Here is a 22,468-nt window from a genome sequence, read left to right as displayed (position 1 = left end):
GCTTGGGCGGCAGCAAAAACTCAATAATCACGGTGACCAGTGGGGCAGAGAGTGGGGCATGTCATCCTTGACTCTTCTCGCACCCTTCCTCCCCACTGCACCCACCTGGTCCCACACGCTGTCATTCCGCCCTCCCCAACCCAGGCCAGGAATCCTTCCTCTTCAGAGCATTGGCCACCTTCTAGCCCTCCTGACGATGGTGTGGCCCCCAGCCAAGCCCCCTGCCCACTCTTGTTCCCTGCAAGCTCTTCACTCGCTGCACCAGGAGGAATTTTTTAAACGCAAAACTCAGGTTGTATCTCTGTCCCGCTCAGAGTCTCTCCCAGACTGCCCATTGCATTTCAAAGAAAATGCAGCCTCCATAGCTCCTGCCAACCTCCAACCTCCACTTAACTTTCCCCGCCAGCCAAGCGGGGTCCTTTGCACATGCTGTGGAACTCTTCTTTGCATTCCTCACCTGCTCAGAAAAGAAGTCCCTGCCGTCTCTCAGTGGACGCTGGGTTGTGAATAGTGTGTGTGTGTGTGTGTGTGTGTGTGTGTCTGTCTGTGTGTGTGTGCGCACGCACGGCCCCAACCAGCACACAAGAGGCTTTTGGTGACGGCCCCTCACCTTCCCCATCTCTGGCACCACCACCACCGGCCAGTTAACATTTTTCAACACCAGCTCATGTCACCTCCAGGCCTTCGCTTCGGCTGGTTCTTTGACCTGGAATGCTCTGCCCCACTTTTCTCCTCTCAAACACCTGTTCTTCCTTCAAGACACAGCTCGAATGCCCTTTCCTCTGGGGAGCTTCCCGATTCCCCAGGCAGAAGGGCTTGCTGCCTGTCCTGCCCTCCCATGCCCCCCAACCCCCCTGTGTTCCAAAAGTTGCTTGTCATTTCCATACCCTTCTCTGTGTCCCCACACCCAGCACGGAGCCTGACACTCAGTGCCTGCTCACAGAATGGGTCTCTGCCCCTCAGAAAGGTTGTGATTGCAAACCTGAGCTCTGAAGACAGGCTGGCTGGTTATTTTCTTTTTTTGTGGTGCGCGGGCCTCTCACTGTTGTGGCCTCTCCCGCTGCGGAGCACAGGCTCCGGACGCACAGGCTTAGTGGCCATGGCTCATGGGCCCAGCCTCTCAGCGGCATGTGGGATCTTCGCGGACCGGGACACGAACCTGTGTCCCCTGCATTGGCAGGCGGACTCTCAACCACTGCGCCACCAGGGAAGCCCCAGGCTGGCTGTTTTTAATCTCAGATCTGTGACTCCCTACTGTATGACCTTGAGCAAGTGACTTGACCTCTCTGAGCCTCAGTTTCCTAACCTGTGAAATGGCGGAACAGTTGTGCCTGCTCCATAGTGTTACTGTGAGGACGAAGCAGGTACCATGTGAAGTGCTTAGAAGTGAACCTGGTATACAGTAAGTGCTCAACCACATTGGCGGCTTATGTATTTATTGTACCTGGCAGGGGCCTGACATGGAGTTGCTTGCATTGAGCACTTGCTGGGTTGACAAGTTCTCTCTGTTTCCAGAGCTGGACAGAGGCCTCACTGAGCCCCAGATTCAGGTGGTTTGCCGCCAGATGCTGGAAGCCCTCACCTTCCTGCACGGGAAGAAGGTCATCCACCGGGATCTGAAAGCTGGCAACGTGCTGATGACGCTTGAGGGAGACATCAGGCTGGGTAAGGGGTGTCTGTGGGCGAGGCGGGAAGGCAGAGCCCTGCGCCACCTGCCGGGGGTGTCGGCCTGGGCTCTGCGGGCGGGAGGGAGCGAGTGTGGGTCTGCACTCCCATGGGATGTCGAGGTCCTCCCCGGTCTTCCCCGGGCCACAGGGCCACAGTTCCCATCGTGGCTGCATCTAATCCAGGGTTCTCAACCGAGGGTGATTTTGCCCCCCGGGGACAGTGGCAGTGTCTGGAGACATCTTTGGTTGTCACAACTAAAGGTTGGGGGAGACCACTGACATCTGGTGGGTAGAGAGAGGGATGCCCAGCACCCTACAGTGCACAGGACAGCCCCTTGCTACCAAGAGTGATCCTGCCTACAGGCCAGCAGCGCTGCAAGGAGGCACTGGCCCAACCCCTTTTGCTCTTGCTTCTGATAGGTAGAATCTGAGAGATAGTGATGGACGGAAAGACAGCTCTCATCCATTCCCAGACAGAAAATAGAACATCAGGGGCATATAGTGAAACCTTATTAATTTTTTTTTTATGTCTCCTCTCTGTTTTTTTCTTTTCAACTGTGGTAAAATACACATAACAAAATTTATCATCTTAACTGTTTGTAAATGTACAGTTTAGTGACATCAAGCACATTCAAATTGCTGTGCAACCATCACACCATCCATCTCCGGAACTTTTTCATCTTCCCAAACTGAAACTCTGTACCCATTCAACAGCATCTCCCCATCCCCTCTGCCCCCAGCTCCTGGCAACCACCATTCTCTCTCTCTCTCTCTCTTTTTTAAATTTATTTTTATTTCATTTTTCTCAGTTGCGGTGCGCGGGCTCTTTGTTGCAGCACGCCGCGGGCTCCTCTCTAGTTGTGGCACGCGGGTTCCGGAGCACACGGGCTCTGTAGTTTGTGGCATAAAGGCTCTCTAGTTGAGGCGCACGAGCTCAGCAGTTGTAAGCGCGGGCTTAGCTGCCCCTCGGCATGTGGGATCTAAGTCCCCTCCCCAGGGGTTCTAACCCGCGTCCCCTGCATTGGAAGGCGGATTCTTTACCACTGGACCACCAGGGAAGTCCCCAACCACCATTCTCTTGAATGTCTCTATGCATTTGACTACTCTAGGAATCTCATATAAATGCAATCGTTTGTGTTTTTGTACCTATTTCACTTAGCATAACGTCCTCAAGGTTCGTCCATGTTGTAGCATGTGTCAGAATTTCTTTATATTTTTAATAAGTTTTTTTAACCAAAATAACACATACATGTGTCGTCTACTCCTACCATCTCCCTTCCCTGTCCCCGGACCCCAAGACAATCACTTTTAACTCTTCTCATATTTACTCCTGCGTAAATGCAGGAGTAAATATGAGAAGAGTTAAAAGTGATAATAAAAATAAAATAATTTAAAAAAGTGATAATAAAAATAATGCATATGTATCGGGTTTAGGAAGCACCCTCTAGATGCCAGCCCTCAGACAAGGCACTTTCCAGACGTCATCTCATTTAGTCAGCACTCCTGAGGACACTTGGGGGAGGGGAGGTGACTATACCCATCACAGGTGAGGACGGTGAGGCCCACAATGGAATGAGATGCCCAGGATCAGTCCATGAGGGGGGAGAAGCAGCAGGGTTTGGACTTGGGTCTCCCTGACTCTAGCTGCCAGTGGACTGGCTCTGTCACAGGTGGAGGGAGGTGGCCAGGGAAGAGCCAGGTCAGGGAGAATCTGGAAACAGAAGAGTCTTATGTGCTCTGGGGAATTCAAGGCAAACCTTCGCTCAGCCTTCAAGAACATATCAAATGTATATCTATATCCCCTCCCTCTTGGACCTCCCTCCCACCACCCCCTCATCCCACCCATCTAGGTCGTCACAGAGCACCGAGCTGAGCTTCCTATGTTTTATGGCATGTTCCCACTAGCTGTTTTACGCTTGGTAGTGTATATACGTCAGTCCTAATCTCCCAGTTCGTCCCACCCTCCTCTTCCCCGCCGTGTCCACATGCCCGTTGTCTACGTCTGTGTCTGTATTCCTGCCCTGCAAATGGGTTCATCTGTACCATTTTCCTAGATTCCACAGATATGTGTTAATTGTACAGCAGAAACTAACACAACATTGTAAAGCATTTATACTCCAATAAAAAATTTTTTTAATTGAAAAAAATATGCAAGATACTAAAAAAAGTAAAATAAAGTAAATACATACGGTAATACCTAAAAAAAAAAAAAAAAAAAAGAACATATCAAATGGAGGAGACAGGACACAGACAGCCTGGGTCAGGAGCAACCTGAGGGGCTGTCAGCACAGGGAAGCCCGGGAAGCCCTGGGTGGAGACAGGGATGGAGGGAGGGCCCCAGCAGCCTGGGGCTAAGATGTGCCCGGTGAGGGTCTCCTTTCCCTTGCTGACTTCCTCCACACACCCCTTCAATCGGGAGGGCGCTGACGTGCCGAGCTGACTCCAGAACCCCACTCGGAACCCAGCAGAAGCAGATGGGGGCATCAGCTTTCCAAATGACTTGGCAGATGCAGTTGAGAAAACTAGGAAACCAATTAAGGAGGAAGAAAAGTTCAGGGAGAGTTGAATGTGCGAGTATTTACACAATTACCGCTGGGCCCTGGGAACCTGGTGTGGACGCCCGCTGAGGCCTGATATTCTGTTTTAGAAAATCCTCCTTCCCCCTGGGGCTTGGAATCTGCAGTCTGGTGAAGCAGTGGAGGAGGCCTGAGAGACGAGGTAGCAGTCTGTCTGCCTCTTCCTAGGTCCCTGGGACCATCTGGGACCCCTGGAGGGGCATTATGCAACTCAGGGCTGCATAAGAGAATTGCTCAGCAGATCTCCCAAGTAGAGATGTCACCTTATCAGAGACAGTTTGTGTTTCTCGATGGAGTGGGAATAAATGGGAAGCTGCAGGGTGAGCTGAGCAAAGCGTTGGCCCGAGACACAGACAAGCCTGTGTCAGATCCTGACTCTGCCACTTCCGAGCTGGACAAACACATCTAACCATTCAGGCCTCAGTCTTTTCATCTGTGCAGTGGGTGTAACAACAGAACCTCCTCACAGGGTTGTGACCAGTGGGCTGAAATACAAAGTATGGTCACAGGGAGCCTCAGGGTTCTGTCCCTCTCTGCTACTAGGCATTTTGCTTCTTCCTTGTGTTAAATGTTTACTTCTGTCTAGGATTTCAAACTTCCTCTGAGATTCATTTGATAGTTGCCAAGCAGAGCACACATTCCAGCTCTGGGTGGCTGTGAAGCAGTTCTTCATGGCCAGTGGGAATCCATTTGTGCAGAGAGGGAAAGGAAGAGTGTCTGCCACCAGAGACAGTTCAGATATAAAGTGGGGTGAGGACTCTGAGGTCTGTGCTCTTGTCCTGGACTTGCCTTTGGCCTTGGATGAGTCACCTAACCCTTTTGAACCTTACTTTCCTCAAACAGAGTGGGGTAGTAGTTCTTACCTCATGGAATTGGTATGATGCTTTAATGAGACAATATATGCAAAGCATCTATAGGTGCCCAGCCTATCAGAGAGAGGCCTGGCAAAGGTTGAGTTTCTTTCCTGGGCTGAGGAATGTCTCACAGTAGCTGTCACGAGGAGGAATGTTCTTCATTCTCCAAAGAACCTGTGTTCCTCTCCCCAGAGGTGCTTCTCTGAAGGCGGGAGGTGAATTTCACAACTTTTGGGGTCTTTCAAGTTCCGAGAAGAGGTCTGAACTGGCCTAAAAATCAAAGTGCCTAACACAGAGCCTGGCACATAGTAGGTGCTCAGTAAATCGTAGTGTCCAGCATTGCCATTACTTTATCAGTTCAAGTTACTACAGGATCTCTACTTCCCAAAGGCCCCCTGATATTCAGGAGGCCTGGCAGGAACCAGTCACCTGCCTCTCACCCCCACCTGGACCCTAACCCAGAATTCCTGTGTGCTGCTGCCAGCAGGCTGAGGTCTTGGTTCTTTCATTGTGGCTACCAGGCACTGAGCCAGTGTTTGGTATGTAACTCATTGAATCCTCACAGACTACTGATAACATTTTACAGAGGAAGGATTTGGCACCTAGAGAGGTTAATTAACCTACCCAAAGTCACACAGCTAGTAAGAGGAACAGCTGGGGTTTAGACCAGTGCATCTGGTTTCAGAGCCCATGTGCTTAACCACTACCCTCCTTAGACTCTTTTGGTGGCAGGTGATAAAAACTGGTCACGCGACTTAAGGCAGACAGGAGAATGTGTGTATATGGTGTATGGAACCATGCTGGGGAAGATATGCAGCTGGACATGGAGTTAGTTGGACCCTGGAAAACAATGCTGCCAGGACTGTCTGTGGTTTCTGTCTTTCTGTGTATGTTGGTTAGGCTCTCAGTCCAACCCCTCACACACAGCTTCTGGCTGGGTTTAATTTTACTTTCCCCAGCATTGCCTCCTGCAGGATGAACTGAACCTCATCATTTCAAGTCTCAGAGTCAGTAATCCCAGTGAAGAGCTCTGATTGGCCCAGCGTGGCTCGGGTGCAGATCCCTGGACCAATCAAGGAGGCCCAGTAAGGAGGGCTTCTCTCATTGGCCCAGCTTGTAGTCAGTCTCTGAGAATGGAGGTGGGATCATGTAGCAGTATGGAAGTCCCCCTCGCCCTCCTGTAACAGTGGCGTTGGGAGTGGACAAGATGGTTTTCCAGAAGGAGGAAAGATTTGGACTTGCCAGAAAAACAGATTGCTGTCCACCATAGACTGGCACAGCCTGCTGGAGTAATAGAGACCCAGAAGAGGGAGTGAGTGAGGCAGAAGTGGATGGAAAGCAAGAACAAAGGACTGAATTTGCAATTGAGGTTGAGAGAAACAGAAAATACCAGAAAAATGCAGGGTTATGTGGGAGAAGAGAGAGTTGATGAAGGCAGTGAGGTAGGAGGCCAAAGATGGAGGGGAATGAATGGGAAAGCAAAGCCCTCATTAGTGGCCATGTGTACCTGGTTGCCTAAAAAACAAAAGAAAATAAAAATAGAAAAATAGAGCAGTTCTTTCAGTCTCACAGTTGGTTGCATAATATGACCCCCATTTAATAGATGAGGAAACTGAGGCTCAGAAACAGGGAGTAGTTTGTCTCAGATCACAGTAGACTCTTCTCACTTCCCTGCCTGGTACTGTTCCCATGATGCTCCTGGGAAGGCAGAAGTCCTGATAATTAAGAGAGGTCACTTGGGTGACTGGTGGAAGCCTCCCTCTTTTGAGCCCAGGCGTGCCTCCGGCTGCTCTAAGGAAGGAAACCCCTGGGATTCCAGGGCTGGGGATGGGAGCCTTTGATTCTCCTGTCACCACCCCAGTTTCAGCAGGTCCCAAACCCTCTAGAGAGAGTTCACTTTTCTGTCTGCACCAGGAGGGCTGTGGCTAGTTTGCCCACAGGGCCACTGCTGGCTGGCTGGGACACTTTTGCCGTGTAAGGAGATGCAGTGTCCCTGGCTGTTTCTCACTAAATGGCAGCAGCAGTGTCTTTTGTTGTGGTAACCTGACTGCCCCCATTCATTTCCAGATACTTCCTGGGGCACATGGAACGACCCCTGATTGAGGCCCACCTGGGAGCTTCTCAGACACCTAGAATTCGAGTGTAAGCCCTGACCAAGCTAGACTGTGGACTCCGCTGGTGTGGGGTGGAGGATCCAGGAGAGGAGGACAATTGGGCAGTGGTTTGCCTTTAATTGGCATTGTCTGGGGAAAGACTCCTCTTATCTTGGATTCTTTTGGTTGCCTGCAGTTAAGGGGACAGATGAAAGATTCTCTTATATATCTTCATACATTCTAAGTTCACTGCGTGCGTGCGTGTGTGTGTGTGTGTATAATATGTAATGCATTTTACACTGTTATGTAATTTTCTGATTATAAAGTAATATGTGCTATTTATGCATGCATAGAAAGATATGTACAATGGTATTCATTGCAACAATATTAGTAATAGCAAGAAATCAGAAATGATCCAATTTATTCCAGTAGAAGATTACTTAAATAAGTATGGTACTGTCATACAATGGAATGTTCTTCAGCTATTGAAAATCAAGTTGTAGAAAATGTGTAATCTCTTGTAAAGATGTATATACATACTGTGAAGGGGGAAAGAACAAGTTGCAGGATAGTATGTTTAATCTGATTTCATTGTTAAAAGTAGCAAATACCTGAAAATGATCTATACATATAATTTTTCTTTTTTTTTTTGCGTTACGCGGGCCTCTCACTGTTGCGGCCTCTCCCGTTGCGGAGCACAGGCTCCGGACGCGCAGGCCCAGCGGCCACGGCTCACGGGCCCAGCCGCTCCGCGGCATGTGGGAATCTTCCCAGACCGGGGCACGAACCCGTGTCCCCTGCATTGGCAGGCGGACTCTCAACCACTGTGCCACCAGGGAAGCCCATATACGTATAATTTTAATATATTTTTATTTACATATATGATTTTTATTTTTATAAATAAATCTGGAGCTATATGCAGCAAACTCATAAGTGTTTATCTCTGCCAGGATTATGGAGACTTTTTATTTTGTAAATGTTTGAATTTTTGATAAGCAGTATTACCTTGGTAATAAGAAAATAAATACATGAATGAGTATATAGGTAGATATAGTCATATAGACATTTAGGAATAAGACGCACAAAGAAGGAAATTAAAGTCTCTTCTCATCTTGCCAAGATGCACTGCTTCCTTCCAGTCTTTTTTCTGAGCTCAGAAAGACCAGAGACTGGTAGAGCACAGACTTAGCACATTTGTCGTTAGATCTGGGTGACCATCTGCAAGTTACTTAATCTCTCTAAACTTCCTTGTCCTCATCTGTAAGATGGGGATAATAATTTTCCCTGCCCCAAAGGGTCATAGATATAAATGACATACATAGGAATATATATGCCGATGAGATGCAAAATGACATACAGAGGAAGGTAAATGATACGCATAAGCCTCTTTGTGGAGTGCTGTACACCTTATAAGTTCTCAGTAAATATTAGTTTTTATTAGATTAACATGTATTTTAAAAAAAAATTTGGATCATAGTATATATATATTTTTCCGTCAGCTTTTTAAAAAAATTGAATAATATCCGATAATTCCCCATATCCTTAAATATTCCTCGGAAACATGGTTATTTAATGTTTTCCTTTCATTCCATCGTGTGCGCAAACGATAACTGACCTATGAAACCCCCAAAGTTGGATATTTAGACATCTCGTGAGGTTTCTCGCATTATCCTCTAACAAGCGCAGTGATGGGCATGCTTGTTCATGGGTCCGCACGTCTCTGTCTGTAATCACACTTTTGAGGGGGGAGTCTTGGAATTAGGATTGTTGGGTGTGTGCGGCGTGTCGGGTGGTGTTGATACCTGTGGCCAGTGTGCCGTTCACGCTGGGTGCGCCAGTTCACACCCCCCCCCCGTGGAGTGTGAAGTTCTTTCACCACATCCTGGCCCCCACTGAGTTTTACTTTAAAAAAACAAAAACAAAACCCCACAACCCTCACCCCAGACTTTGTCACATGCATCTCAGCTTTTCAAACCTGCTTTTCATAAAAGCGATGCGTACTCTCTGTCATAAACGTTTTAAAGAATAAAAGGTGTAGTCAGTAACAAAATGTAAGGCCCCCTCAGCACACTGCCCCCAGCAAAATCCCACTTCCGGGGAGGTAGTCGCAATTAGTTTGATGTGCAGCCTTTCAGACTCTTTTCGATGCTTGTGGACGTCTTTGTGTGCACGCAGTATGCGTGGGTCGTTCTTTTAAGATACAACTGGAATTCATACTGTTCATTCCACACAGTGCATCGGTCTGTCAGCACCCTGGTGGGGACAGTGTGTTATGGACGAACTTCCACGTTAGTGTGGACAAAGGCAAATTCGTTCTTTTTAAGGGCTGCGTGTTATCTCATGGTCCGGGTGAGCCCAGATTTACTGAACTATCTACCAACCAGGCTCCAGCAACAGCTTAGGTTTTTTCCAGTTTTTCACTCTTTTGCATAATGCTTTCAGAAGCTTCCATGTATATGTGAAATCTGTTTGGGGGGGGGGGGATTTATTTCCAGAAATAGAATTGTTGTCCAACATATTTCTTAAAACCCAGTTTTGTCATTTTTTTCCGTCCGTTCATTTATTCTATTGTTCATTTGAGAGCCCTGTTGAGTGTTTCATGTGGCAGACGTGGTGCTGGGATACTGCTGTGGACAGAGCAGAAATGGCCTCTTTCCATAGGGAAATGATAATTTATGGAGTCCCCACCTGCCTGCTGCTTTGTCTCTGATTCTTGTTCTAAAATAGGAAAAGGGAAGGGAGGAATGTTTTCAACAGAAAAGACTGCCTGGTGAAAATCTCAGACTGCTTTTGAATTGTCTGAGGGCAGCCATCCTACCTATCGGAGGACATGGCTTATAAACTCCATTCAGGGAACAAACGGCTGTGGCCACCGCTGCCCAGGGACAGTGTGAGGGTTCTGGGCTGCAGGGAGGGGCCGCCCCACCCTCCTGGCTGGTCCCCAGAAGGGGAAGTAGCAGCCACCCAAAAAGCTGGCAGGCACTTGCTTCAGGGAGGGCCCTGGGGACCAACTGTGTGTCATTTTGAAAGTTGGTGGTTTCTGCTTTTCCTCTCCCTTCTCCGGAAGGGACCAGTGGGCGCTGTGGTATGGGAGTGGCCAGCTCTAGCCTCCCTCCTGGAAGCCTCACCCTGGGTCTGAGAGGCAGTCGCTCTCCTGCAAAGACGTCGTGGAATGGCGTGCCAGCCATTGTTGGTGTTTACAGGATAGCCAGGCCCACGTGGGGCCCAGGCGGACCCAGCAGGAAGGAGGTGAGCCTGGCTCCCCATTCTTACCCAGGGAGCCCAGTGATGGGGTGATGACTTGCCCAGGCCACAGGGCGGTCAGCAGCAGAGCTGGCTTCTCACCTGGGTTTGCTGGTTTTTGCATCTCACCCTGCAGCAGTAGCTGCTCCCACCCTGGAAGGCGACAGCCCCCCCAACCCCAATAGACAGACTGTCCCGTGAGCACTGTCGTCAGCTGATGGGATAGCTGTTGTCCAGTTAGCACTGACTGAGGTTCAGAGGCCAGCTTTCCTGCCCATTCCCAGGAAGGGGTCTCAGTACAGCCTCGTCCTTTTCCCGACGTAAGGATCTCGAGGGTGCCAGCTCAGGTACCCATGGAATATTCACCATCGTGACAGAGCATTTACCAAGAGCCGGGCTTGGAGCTGCTTGCTTTATGTGTCATTTAATTCTCACTGCAACCCTACAAAGAAGTTCTACATCCCCGTGTCACCGGCGGGGAAACTGAGGGTCAGAGATTTGGTAACTATCCTGGCCCCTGCCTGTTTCCCCACTTATCCAAGTCCACGCCCTTCCAGCCATGCTGCCCTGCCCCTCCTGGGCCCTCCAGCCTGCCTGCTTCCTCTGCCTGGAAATAGTTTCCCCTAGACCTTGACCTCCTGTCTAAAATAGCCGCCCATCCATCCAGCACTCTCTGTCCCTTTGCCCTGCCTTATCCCTGCATGGCCCTTCTCATTACCAGGAATCACGTGGTGTGGAGAACCTGTTTCCACCACCAGAATAACAAGGCAATGAGGGTGGGGGTTTTGGTTCATCTCTGTGCCTAAAACAGTGCCTGGCCCATGAGGGATGTTTAGTTAGTGCTTGTTGAATGAATGAATAGCCTGGTGGCACTTCCTCCAGGTCCTCCCTTCCCTGCGCTCTTGAGGTCACATGACTGTAGACCCTCCTAGCCCCACAGCCCTATCTTTCCATGGTTGTGTTTATCTGATTGCTGTCTGCTTCCACAAGTAAGCTTTGAGCTGCCTGAGGGCAAGGACTTCATTTGCTTTTTTCCCACTGTATTCTCTGCCCTGGGCCTGTGTGTGGTTCCAGATGGTACCTGAATGAATAGATGAATGAACCTGGTGCGGTAGAAGGGGCAAGACTGGAACCCACCTCTCTAGTGTTCAGGCCCGTCTCTCAGCATTATGCTCCCTCCTGGTTTGAAATTGTGAGTCTGATGAAAGCACCCGATCGTGGCTTCCAGACCCAGGCGGAGGCTCCCGGGGTGGCCAGCAGTTACATAGCAACTTTGCAGTTTCTCGAAGCCAGGCTTCAAACTGAACATCGACAGTTCTCTCAAGGTGTTGCTTCCTCCTGAGTTTAGTTTTTAATGAAGATGAAACTTGGCCCCTGAAGGCCAGAGCACTGGAGAAAATTCCTCTTCGTGGCGCTGGGCTCTTCCCTTAGCAGCAGGTGTGTGAAGCAAGACTGGTGGTGGTGGATGTGTGTGTAAAGGGAAATTATATTTATTGATTTTCTGTTAGTCCTGAAAGTCATACGCGTTTCTCACAGCAAACTTCGGGCATTCAGAAAATAGAAGAAACCTCGTCTAGTCTTACCACCCACAGACAACCATTTAGGCAGGCTGGTACATTTCCTCCAATAATTCAAAATATATTTTTGCCCTTTTGTGGGGGAGGGAGTGGGGCACAATTCTGACCATACAATATACATCCTCTCCCTTTCCCATTTATCCTATATAAATATACCAATAAAATATTTTAATATTCTATTAAATATTGAAATATGTTATTTAAAAATTTTAATTTATTTTTACTCCCAGTTTTACTGAGATATCATTGGCATACAGCACTGTATATGTTTAAGGTCACAGCATAATGATTGGACTTACATCATGAAGTGATTATCACAGGAAGTTTAGTGAACATCCATTTGTATAGTTACAAAATGAAAGGAAAAATGTTTTTCCTTGTGATGAGAACTCTTAGGATTTACTGTGTAACCAACTTTCATATATAACACCCAGCAGTGTTAATTCTATTTGTCACGTTGTACATTACCCCCCAGGACTTATTTATCTTATAACTGCAAGTTTGTACCTTTGACCACCTTCATCCAATTCCCCCTCCCCCGAACCCCTACACATCTGATCTATTTTTCTGTGAGTTTGTTTGTTTTGAAGTATAATTGACAACACTATGCTGGTTTCTGGTGCACAGCATAGTGAGTCGATATTTCTACACATTACCAAATGATCACCATGATAAGTCTAGTTACCATCTATCACCACACAAAGATATTACATGATTATTGGCTGCATTACCCACACTGTACATTGCATCCCCATGACTCATTTGTTTTGTAATGGGAAGTTTCTACCGTTTAACCTTCCTCATCTATTATCATTATGAAAGGTATGTTAAAATTTAATATTAATATGTATAATTTAATATTAAAATATTGAATAAAGTACTTCAAAACTTTAATGACTACAAAATATTCCACTGTGTGTGTATCACATTTTTCTTAATCTGTTCAGTTGTTTACCCTTTACCTTCTTTCTTACCTCTCCTAATTTCCTAGTTCATCTTGTTCTGTGTGTGTATGTGTGTGTGTGTGTATGTGTGTGTGTGTATTTGATACACCATCTTAAATTCTTTTCAAAAAAATATTTATTTACTGATTTATTTATTTGGCTGTGCCAGGTCTTAGTTGCAGCGTGTGGGACCTTTAGCTGTGCCATGCGAACTCTTAGTTGCGGCATGCATGCGGGTCTAGTTCCCCGACCAGGGATCGAACCTGGGCCCCCTGCCTTGGGACCGTGGAGTCTTAACCATTGGACCACCAGGAGAGTCCCTTAAATTCTTTTTGGAAAATATAGAATATATTATATATTGCATACAAGAAGTTTTAAAGTCACTCCCTGAAAGCCAAGCAACTGTGATTGTTTTTAACTCGTCTCTATTATGATGGCACTTCGGTGAATATCGTTACGCATATATTTTTTTTAATATTTAAGATTATTTCGGGCTTCTCTGGTGGCGCAGTGGTTAAGAATCCGCCTGCCGATGCAGGGGACACAGGTTCGAGCCCTGGGCCAGGTAGATCCCACATGCCGCGGAGCAACTAAGCCCGTGCGCCACAACAACTGAGCCTGCGCTCTGGAGCCCGCGAGCCACAGCTACTGAGCCTGTGAGCCACAGCTACTGAAACCCTCACGCCCAGAGCCCGTGCTTCGCAACAAGAGAAGCCACCGCAGTAAGAAGCCTGCGTGTACTGCAATGAAGAGTAGCCCCCACTGGCCACAGCTAGAGAAAGCCCACGCGCAGCAACGAAGACCCAATGCAGCCAAAAATAATAAAAGATAAATAAATAAAAATTTTAAAAACCCGATTATTCCATTAAGGTAGGTTCCTAGATTTGGAATTACTGCACCAGAAGAGTATGGATAATTTGAAAGGTTCTTGCTATTTATTGCCAAGCTGCTTTCCTAAAAGCCTCTCCAATTTATATTCTTTTTAAAAAAAAAATTATTTATTTATTTATTGGCTGTGTTGGGTCTTAGCTGCGGCTCCTGGGATCCATCATTGCGGCGCACGGGCTTCTCTCTAGTTGCGTTGTGCAGGCTTGGTTGCCCCGCCGCATGTAGGATCTTAGTTCCTCGGCCAGGGATCGAACCTGCACCCCCTACGTTGGAAGGTGGATGCTTAACCACTGGACCACCAGGGAAGTCCCCTTCAGTTTCTATTCTTATTAGCAAGTAGGAAAGTGTATGTCTCAATACATCTTACAGCAGTAGGTATTATTGTTTTTTAATGATCACTAGTTTGCTAGATAGAAAATGGCATCCTGTTAGTTGATTTGGAACATGTGTCTCTGAGTCCATGCCCCAGGGCTGTGGGTGGAGGAATGTCCATCCAGTACTCGATCTGAGATTCTTGCCTTGCAGCTGACTTTGGTGTGTCTGCCAAGAATCTGAAGACTCTGCAGAAACGAGATTCCTTCATAGGAACGCCTTACTGGTAAGTCGTGTAGCTTCTGGAAATGGGATGGTGGACTGAACGCTACACCTCCAACTCCCCGTGGTTCCTCTGGCTGGTCTAGAGGAGAGAGGACAGAGGCAGGGACTCCTGCGTCAGCCTGCTGGGTCTGAGCCCAGATCCCCTCACTCACTAGCGCTGAGACCTTGGCCATGTTGCTCAGCTTCGTGTGCCTCGGTTTACTCACCTGTAAAATCAGCGGTATAATAGCACCTACATAATGGGCTCTTGTGGGGATTGAATGGGATGGTGCATATAGAAAATGCTCCGTTAATAAGAACTGACACCCCTGAAAAACGGTTCTTGACTGAGTGCCAGGCGTAGGGCTAGGGCCATGAAGATGAACAATACAAGTTCAGTTCCTGTGCTTATATGAAATCTCCCCAGACTTATCCAGTCCACTGTGTTTCCTTCTTTTCCAAAACTATTACTTTAAAAACAAGCAAACAAACAAAAAAACCTCTCTCAGTTTCACACCTAACTACTTTCTGTTTTACTTCCCATCATGGAGTGAGGCTCCTTTCTTGCTTATTACTCACTCTTTCTTTCTCTCTCTGCCCCTTTATTCCTCTTTCTCCTTTTCTCTCCCATCCCTTCTCTCTGTGCCGTTGTGTTCTCTTCACCCTCCTTCCCGCCCCCAGTTTTTCCTGGGCACCTTCCCCACTGCTCCCACCCACCCCTTCCCCAGGACCCTGTGTTCTGGATTGTTGCTGCCATCTCGTGGTAGGAATCAGAACTGCAGCAGGACTTGGGCATTGGAGCTGCTTGGAAGGCGTCTTTGTGTGAGAAAACGGTCCTAAGAAAGACAGTGGGATGGAAAGGAATGAAAATCATGACTCGGGAGTGCTGCCAACCCCCTGATGTTGGCTTGTGCTGGTCCTTGACCCTGAGTCTCTGAGAAGCGCCTGTGGAGGCCAGGATCTGAGCCCTCTGTTGTCCCTTGGTTGGTTCAGGATGGCCCCCGAGGTGGTGATGTGTGAGACCATGAAGGACACCCCATATGACTACAAAGCCGACATCTGGTCCCTGGGCATCACTCTGATTGAGATGGCCCAGATCGAGCCCCCACATCACGAGCTCAACCCCATGCGGGTCCTGCTCAAGATTGCCAAGTCAGACCCTCCCACGCTACTCACGCCTTCTAAGTGGTAAGTGGCCAGGAGGCCTGCCTGAGGGTGTTTGCTGGACGGCCAGCGGGCCTGGGACGCGGGGTGGGGGGATGCGGGGTGCCAGGGCTCTGCCGTTGCTGCTGGGCTCTGCAGTTGGGGAGCGGTTGGGCCTGGGGGTCTGCAGGCCTCTCTGAGCTCCCTGGACCCTCCTGGCTCTTTCCTCCCTCTGTGCTGTGGACATGGGCTCTCCATCAGAGAGAATGGGTAACCCAGATAAGCCGGATCCCACTGCAGGAGTAAGAGCCCACATGAGCCCCAGCAGCCACGTGGCACAGCCCTGGGCTGGGAATTGGGGCTCGAACCCCAGCACTGCTGTGTTTCACTGTGTGCCCTCGGGCAAGTCCCTGCTCCTCTGATTTCCACATCCTCTCTGTTGGTGATGTCTGTGACGAGAAGGGCATCTTGAAGGCCCCGTCGCCTCTGCCATGTAGCTTATAAAGGCGCCCTTTGTCCTTTGAAGGGCGTGTTTGGGAAGCACACGCCTCCCGGGAGAGTGGAGTCAGTGATGGTGGGGAGTTTTCTCGGCTTTCGCCCGCTCCCAGCTTACCTGTCTGTCCTCCCAGGTCTGCGGAGTTCCGAGACTTCCTGAAGACGGCCCTGGATAAGAACCCGGAGACCCGGCCCAGCGCTGCACAGCTCCTGGAGGTGAGTGGTCCCCTCTCCTGGGTGGCTGCCTGTCCCTCTGCCCAGCCCTTCCTGTGGACAGATCACTCGTGACCTGGAAGCTGGGTTCGTCCTCCCCCGGCCCAGGCCATGGTGTGCACAGCTGTTCACTCATTGGCCGACATTCCCTGAGCACCTGCCACGTGCCGGCCCTTGTGCGGGGAGGGCTGGCTGTGGTAAGGGAGCCCCCAGACTCCTGTCCTCAAGGAGCTTACCTTCCAGTGGGGGAGACAGGCAGCTGATGGGCAGATAGTGTACGTGGCAGGTGGAGAGCAGGGCTGTGGAGGAAAAGAGAACAGCACAGGGGAGGGGGGCCTGGTTGCTCTCCTATAAAAGGAGGACACAAGGGGCTCTGTGCACAGACACAGGGGGCCAGGCACATGGTGCTGAGGAGCAGGGGTGAAGGCCTAGGATGGGGGCACGATCGATACAGCCGGGAGAGCCGGGGGGCCAGGGTGCAGGAGCCGGGGTGAGGAGGGGGGCAGGGCTGGAGATGAGATCGGAGCGGTACGGGGGCGTGCCCACCCCCGGGTTCAGTGCTTCCCTAAGAGGACACTCGGGACGCAGCACCTAGTCGTACTCTCCACTATGACTTACTACAGCAAAAAGATACAGAGGAAAAGGCACCTGAGGGAAGCCAGGCAGGAGCTTCCAGAGTCCCCTTCCAGTGGAGTCACACGGTCTGTGCTTAGTTCCCCCAGCTGTACGTTGTGGTGACACGTGTGAGGTGTTGTTTACCTGGGAAGCGTGTTGGAGAGCTCGGGGCCCAGGGTTTCACTGGGGGCTGGCCACGTGGGCAGCCTCTGCCTGGCACGGGCAGCGTTCCAGACTGCAGACGTCTGGCAGGCGTTCAGCATGGGCCACGTCGCTAGCAGTTCAGGCAGAGCTGGTCCCTCTTATCAGTTAATGGGGGGAACCCTTCCCAAATCCAAGTTCCTGGAGAAAGACCAACGGTGGAAGCAGGCCTTTCAAAGAGGAGGGGGACCAGGTCATGGTGGGTCATGCAGGACCTCGGGAGGATGCAGGCTTCACCCTGTGTGTGATGGCGCACCCGTGAGGGTTTGGAGGAGGGAGACACCATCTGACTTACACTTACAAGGCTCCCTCTGGCTGTTGGGTGTGGAATCTCCAAGACCAGCCAGGATGACAGCTGTCTCAGGGAGCATCCCCTTAGCCGGCGGAACGGCCTCCAGGTGGGGAAGTGGATGACTGTTTCCTTGAACCTCTTTGAAATATTGGAGGTAGCTGCGAGCTGCCCTTGTCCCGGGCCGATGCCTCGTGTCCTGGCGGGGTGAGGGTTGGAGTGTTTGCAGCTATGTTTGGAAACACCCGGTGTCTCTAGCGCGGCTGATCCCACTCCCCGGGCCACCAATGCTGTTGGGAGAGGGAGAGGAAGTGGGCCTGGGTGATGTGGCCTGTCCACTCTGGTCCTTCCCCCTTCGTGTTGTGGGAGCAAAGGGGGCCCGACGCTCCACCATGCACTCGAGTCTTTCTTCACATTCAGCCGCTTCTCCCAAGCACCGACTTAACTGTGCACCAGGTGCTGGGGCTGTGGTTGGCACTCTGGGCCACAGTGCATCTCTCTGGGGTGTGTAGCACAGTGATTCAGTGTGGGACTGGGGTTGGAAAGTCCTGGGTTCAAATCCCAGCTCTGCCACTTACTGGCTGTGAGACCCTGCTCAGGGGGCTTAACCTCTCTGTGACCCTGTTCTCACTCTGAAGTGAGGATGATAGCCAGGCCCCCCTTACAGGGTTGAGTGAGGAGACACTGTAAAGCGCTTAGCTTAGTTGTTAAGTGCTGTGCGCAGTGAATAGCTGATGCATTGAACTGAATTAGTAAACAATGGAAATAAGCGGCGATGCAGAATGGGGTCTGTCTGCTGGGGCTCGTGATTGTTCCTTGTAGATTTCTGCACTGCATTTGAAAGCACACGGCTGGAGTTCCCAGAGGCCTTCTTTTCGGGGTATTGCGGTGCTTGGTGGGTGGCGTCGGCAAGGGACTGGACCAGGCCAACCAGGGGTGGGGGTGCGTGGGCCTGCTGTCACTGTCAGATACAAAAGCTCCAAGCTCCTGGGGCCAATTGTTTCCCGTGAGCAGGCACCCCCTGGCCTGATACATCCGGCCTCCAGGATATGCTGCCAGGAAGAGACCAGCTGTCCCTCATCCCCTCGTGACTGCCCAGGAGCCTCAGCCAGAGACAGGAATTTCCGTTCCATAGTGGAGAAAAAAAACGTCCTGTCAGAGGACTCTTCACTGAGACAGAAAGGTTGCAGAAGAAAGTAGAGATCCCTCCAGACAAAGAAAGCTCCTTTCAGAGCTTAGGCTGCCGTCAGTTTTTTCCACGTGCCTGTTTCGTCTCTGAGTTAGGGAGGGTGGGGCATCGTTACCGCCTTAGGTGAGGACCCTGAGGCTCAGGGCAGGGAAGTGGCCTGCAGAGGTCACCTGACTTGGAGTGGCCACAGGGAAGCGCAGACCTTGACTTGCCAGCACACCCTCCAGAGCCTCACATCTGCCTGCGGCCCCCACGTTCCTCCTGGCCCCTCCTTTTGCCCTGCATCCCGCCTTCAGCTGACTGACTTATGCCCCCGCTGGTTTATGATCCATTCATTCGCTCGCATGGATATTTTGTTGGGACCGTATCACTTGGTGGTAACCCAGTCTCGGAAATCAGGCTCGCCCTCCTGAAGCCCGAGCGGTCCTCACTCTGAGCCTCAGTTTCCTCCTCTGTGGGAGGGTCGTGCTTGCATCACGGAAGTGTGTGAGTGGATGCGATTCTGTACCCAGCCGCTGTCTTCAGCATCATGGCTGTCACACATCCGGTGCGCAGCGTGCACGTGTTGAATTTGCTCTTCAACCCACCCCGTTCTAGCCCAGCATTCTTGTCAAGGTCATTGGTACCTTCTGGACTTCGTGGTCAGCTCAGGCCTCGGTGCTGGTCTTGCTGGACTCAGCAGAGCCACAGGCGACCCTCTTCCCCTTGGCTGTCAACGCCTGATGTCAGGTCTCCACGCTCTCTTGGTTTCCTTCCTTCTCACTGGCCACTCGTCTGTCTCCTTGGCCTTCTGTTTCTCCAGCTCATTAACGTGAAGTGTGCCAGGGCCTTTTCCTCCATCTCCGTCACCTTGACGGGCTCGTCTGTTTGCCATGACTCCCGCATTTCTGCCTGCAGCCCGGACTGTCCTCCTCGCCCACAGGCCCTTGTATCTGGCTGTTTACCCTCCACCCCTTTAGGTGTCCGTAGATATCTCAAACTTAACACGTCCGCAACCGAGCGCCCCCATCTTTCCCCAAGTATGCTCTAGCGATGGCTTTCCTGTCTCATTCGATGGCAGCCCCACCTTGCCAGCAGTCTGGCCCCAAACCTCGCAAGCATCCTTAACCCCTCTCTTTCTCACACACTCTGTATCCATTCCACCGGGGAATCCTGTTGTCCCTGGCTTCAGAACATGCCCAGGATCCAGCCACTTCTCACCACCTCCATTGCAGCCAGAGGGAAAAACATAAGTCAGCTCCTATACCTCCTGAGTCCAGAGCCCCTTAATGGCTCCCATCTTACTCAGGGTAAAATCCACAGTCTCAGTGACCTGCAAGGTCCTGCAAGGTCTGCCCGCCCCACCTTGACTCCTCAGACTTCTCTTCCTCTTGTCCCCTCACTCTTCCCCAGCCAACCAGCCTCCTTGCTACTCTTCAGACACTCCAGCCTCAGGGCCTTTGCACTGCCTGTCCACTATGCCAGGGATGCTCTTCCCCTAGACACCTCCATGGCTGACTCTTTCTCTTCAAGTCATTGCTCAAATGGCAGCTTCTCAGTGAGGCCTCTGTACCAAGTACCCTGTTTAAAACCTACTGCACCCTCACATTCCTAATTCTTCCTCCCCTGCCCTACTTTTGATTCTTCCATGGCACATAGCACTTATAGCATATAACTTACATGTTTATTAAGTTTATCGTTGATCTCCCTGACTAGCATGTCAGCTCCCTGGGGACAGCCGTCTTTGTTTTTGTCTTCGTTTTCGTTTTTGCTTTCACTGATGTGCCCCAGTCATCCAGAATAGTGCCTGGTATGGAGAGGGCCTTCGTTAAATACGTTTACTTATTTTTACTTAACTAAATGTTATGTAACCTCTTCTCCATGCCAGGTTCTATTCTAAATGCTTAGCAAATGTTAGCTAATTTAATCCTCAAGACAACCCTATGAAATAGGTACTGTTTGGATCTCTGTCAAACAGATGATAAAACTGAAGCACAGAGAGGCTAAGTAGCCTGCACAAAGTCACACAGTGTGTAAGCGACAGAGCTGATTTCTGATCCTGGTCATCTGGTTCCAGAGCCTGTTCTTTTGACCACTCTAGTAAGTTGCCTCTCTGAATGAATGAAGGAAAGAAAGAGAGATGGAATAAAGTTAGGAGGGAGGGAAGGAGGACTGAAGGAAAGATGCTGACACCTGAAAACTTGGAAGTGTTATTAGGCATTTTCTAAAGCCAGTCTTGGAGTGTGGGACATCCCGGCTGATGGTTTGTAAGCACACGGAGGAAAACTAGGCTCAAGTTCTTGGGAAGGATGACTGGGTAGATGGCAGGAGAGGTCCTGGCCAGAGGGTGGGTGCCAGCTGGCGAGCTCTGTGGCACCTTGGGGCTGGCTCCCTGCAGAGATAGTACAGAACAGCTTTTCCTCTTCCTGAAGGAGCGGTCGGCTGAGTTTCCCTCTGATCTGGGTCTTCCACGGGGTTGACCGAGCACCTTTCTAGGGACCCATGTGCCCAGACCAGCCTGTCCCTGTGGAGGTGCACAGTGCACTGGCCACCGGGGAAGGCCCCGTACCCTTCTGTGCTGGGCTTTGTCTCTAATGGGCCTCTTGGCAGCTTGGCGGTTGAAACGTCTTTTCTAAACACAACCCTGGAAGTAACAGAGCTGATGCAGTGGAGGAGGTGGTCTGTGCTTTGTGTCCCAGAGCAGTTTACAGAACAGTGTTCCGGGCCTAATCAGACACAGGAGGGCCTGCCGCATCTGCCAGCCCCTCTTGCCCGGGGATTCCAGGACCTTGGCGTACAGGGGAATGGCCCTGCTCACCTGCCCCTCTGTCAGAGGCTTTCTTCCCCATGCCTCCCCTTCCGCTTCCTAAAGACCCCGGGCTGCTCAAGGGAGGCCATGCGGAAGATGTTCAGCCTCAGGAAAGCAAGGCTCCTGGCCAAGCTGAAGAGTCACTAATTTGGTCAATATGTGATATGACCCGATGAAAACCTGGTATTTCCAGAAGCCTGTGTTTGCATTATTTGTTTCTGCCACAGCTGCTTCAGCAGCTGCAGTGAAGTGTCCCGTGGCTTCTTGCTCCAGTTCACGGGTGCGAGGTTGTGCAATGCGAAGCTCGGGAAGCTTTGGGATCTGATTCTTACCTTCAGTTCCAAAAAGCTGCACTCCGGGGCTGCAGGAGGGGCTGGGAGTGGCTGGGAGTGCAGACTGGTGCTAAAGGCTTCTCTGACTGTGGTTCTCCTGCTGGTGATGGTGGTGATGATCGCAGTGGCAGTGGTGGTAATGGTAGGCATGGTGATGGCAGAGGCAGTAGTGATGGTGGTGATGACGGTGGCGGTGGTGATGATACAGATGACGGCTGCTGTATTTTGAGCTCTTACTACAATGCTTAGAACAGCCATACTATTGTTCCCAGTATACAGATGAGCAAACGGAGGCTCAGAGAGGTTGAGTGACTTGCCCGAGTTGCTGGAAGTGGGATTTTATTCCAGGCAGCCTGGCTCTCGAGTCTAGAGCCAGCAATCTTCAGTGCTGTACTCTCCTGCCTCTCACAATTAGTACCTCCTTATTAATATCCATTTCAAGACCTTTTGGAGCCACACGGTGGCCAGAGTGATACCTTCAAAGGGTTACTCTTTATATCACTGCAGCCCTTGTACTTGCTGCTCCCCCTGCGTGGAATTCTCTGTGCCCAGATCTTTCTCTGGCCAGCCCCTTCACATCCCTCAGGGCTCAGCTTGAATGTCACCTCCAAGGAGGGCCCTCTGCCCAAAGACCTAGGCAGACTCTCCGGCCACCCATCCACTGCACCAATCCAGGCCCATGTTCCTCCAGCCTATCCTATTACCTGATCTGAAAAATGATCTTGTCGTTTGGTTACGTACCCATTGTCTTTCCCGCTCAGCTGCGAGCCCCCGAGGCCAGGGAG

The 22,468-nt window shown here is 50.5% G+C and overlaps 1 protein-coding gene across 1 annotated transcript in view; it reads left to right on the top strand.

Moving 5' to 3' along the window:
* STK10 (serine/threonine kinase 10) overlaps positions 1-22,468 on the top strand; it is a 118,563-nt gene that overhangs the window by 54,897 nt on the left and 41,198 nt on the right. The window contains exons 4-7 of the mRNA XM_065873917.1: positions 1,516-1,665; positions 14,368-14,440; positions 15,412-15,606; positions 16,191-16,272. Coding sequence (XP_065729989.1) covers positions 1,516-1,665; positions 14,368-14,440; positions 15,412-15,606; positions 16,191-16,272 — 500 coding nt within the window. The remainder of the gene's footprint in view (positions 1-1,515; positions 1,666-14,367; positions 14,441-15,411; positions 15,607-16,190; positions 16,273-22,468) is intronic.

This window comes from Phocoena phocoena, chromosome 3, assembly GCF_963924675.1.
Source record: "Phocoena phocoena chromosome 3, mPhoPho1.1, whole genome shotgun sequence".
Taxonomy (NCBI): Eukaryota; Metazoa; Chordata; class Mammalia; order Artiodactyla; family Phocoenidae; genus Phocoena; species Phocoena phocoena.
The sequence above is the reverse complement of the archived record's forward strand: the minus strand, read 5'-3'. Positions and strand labels throughout refer to the sequence as shown.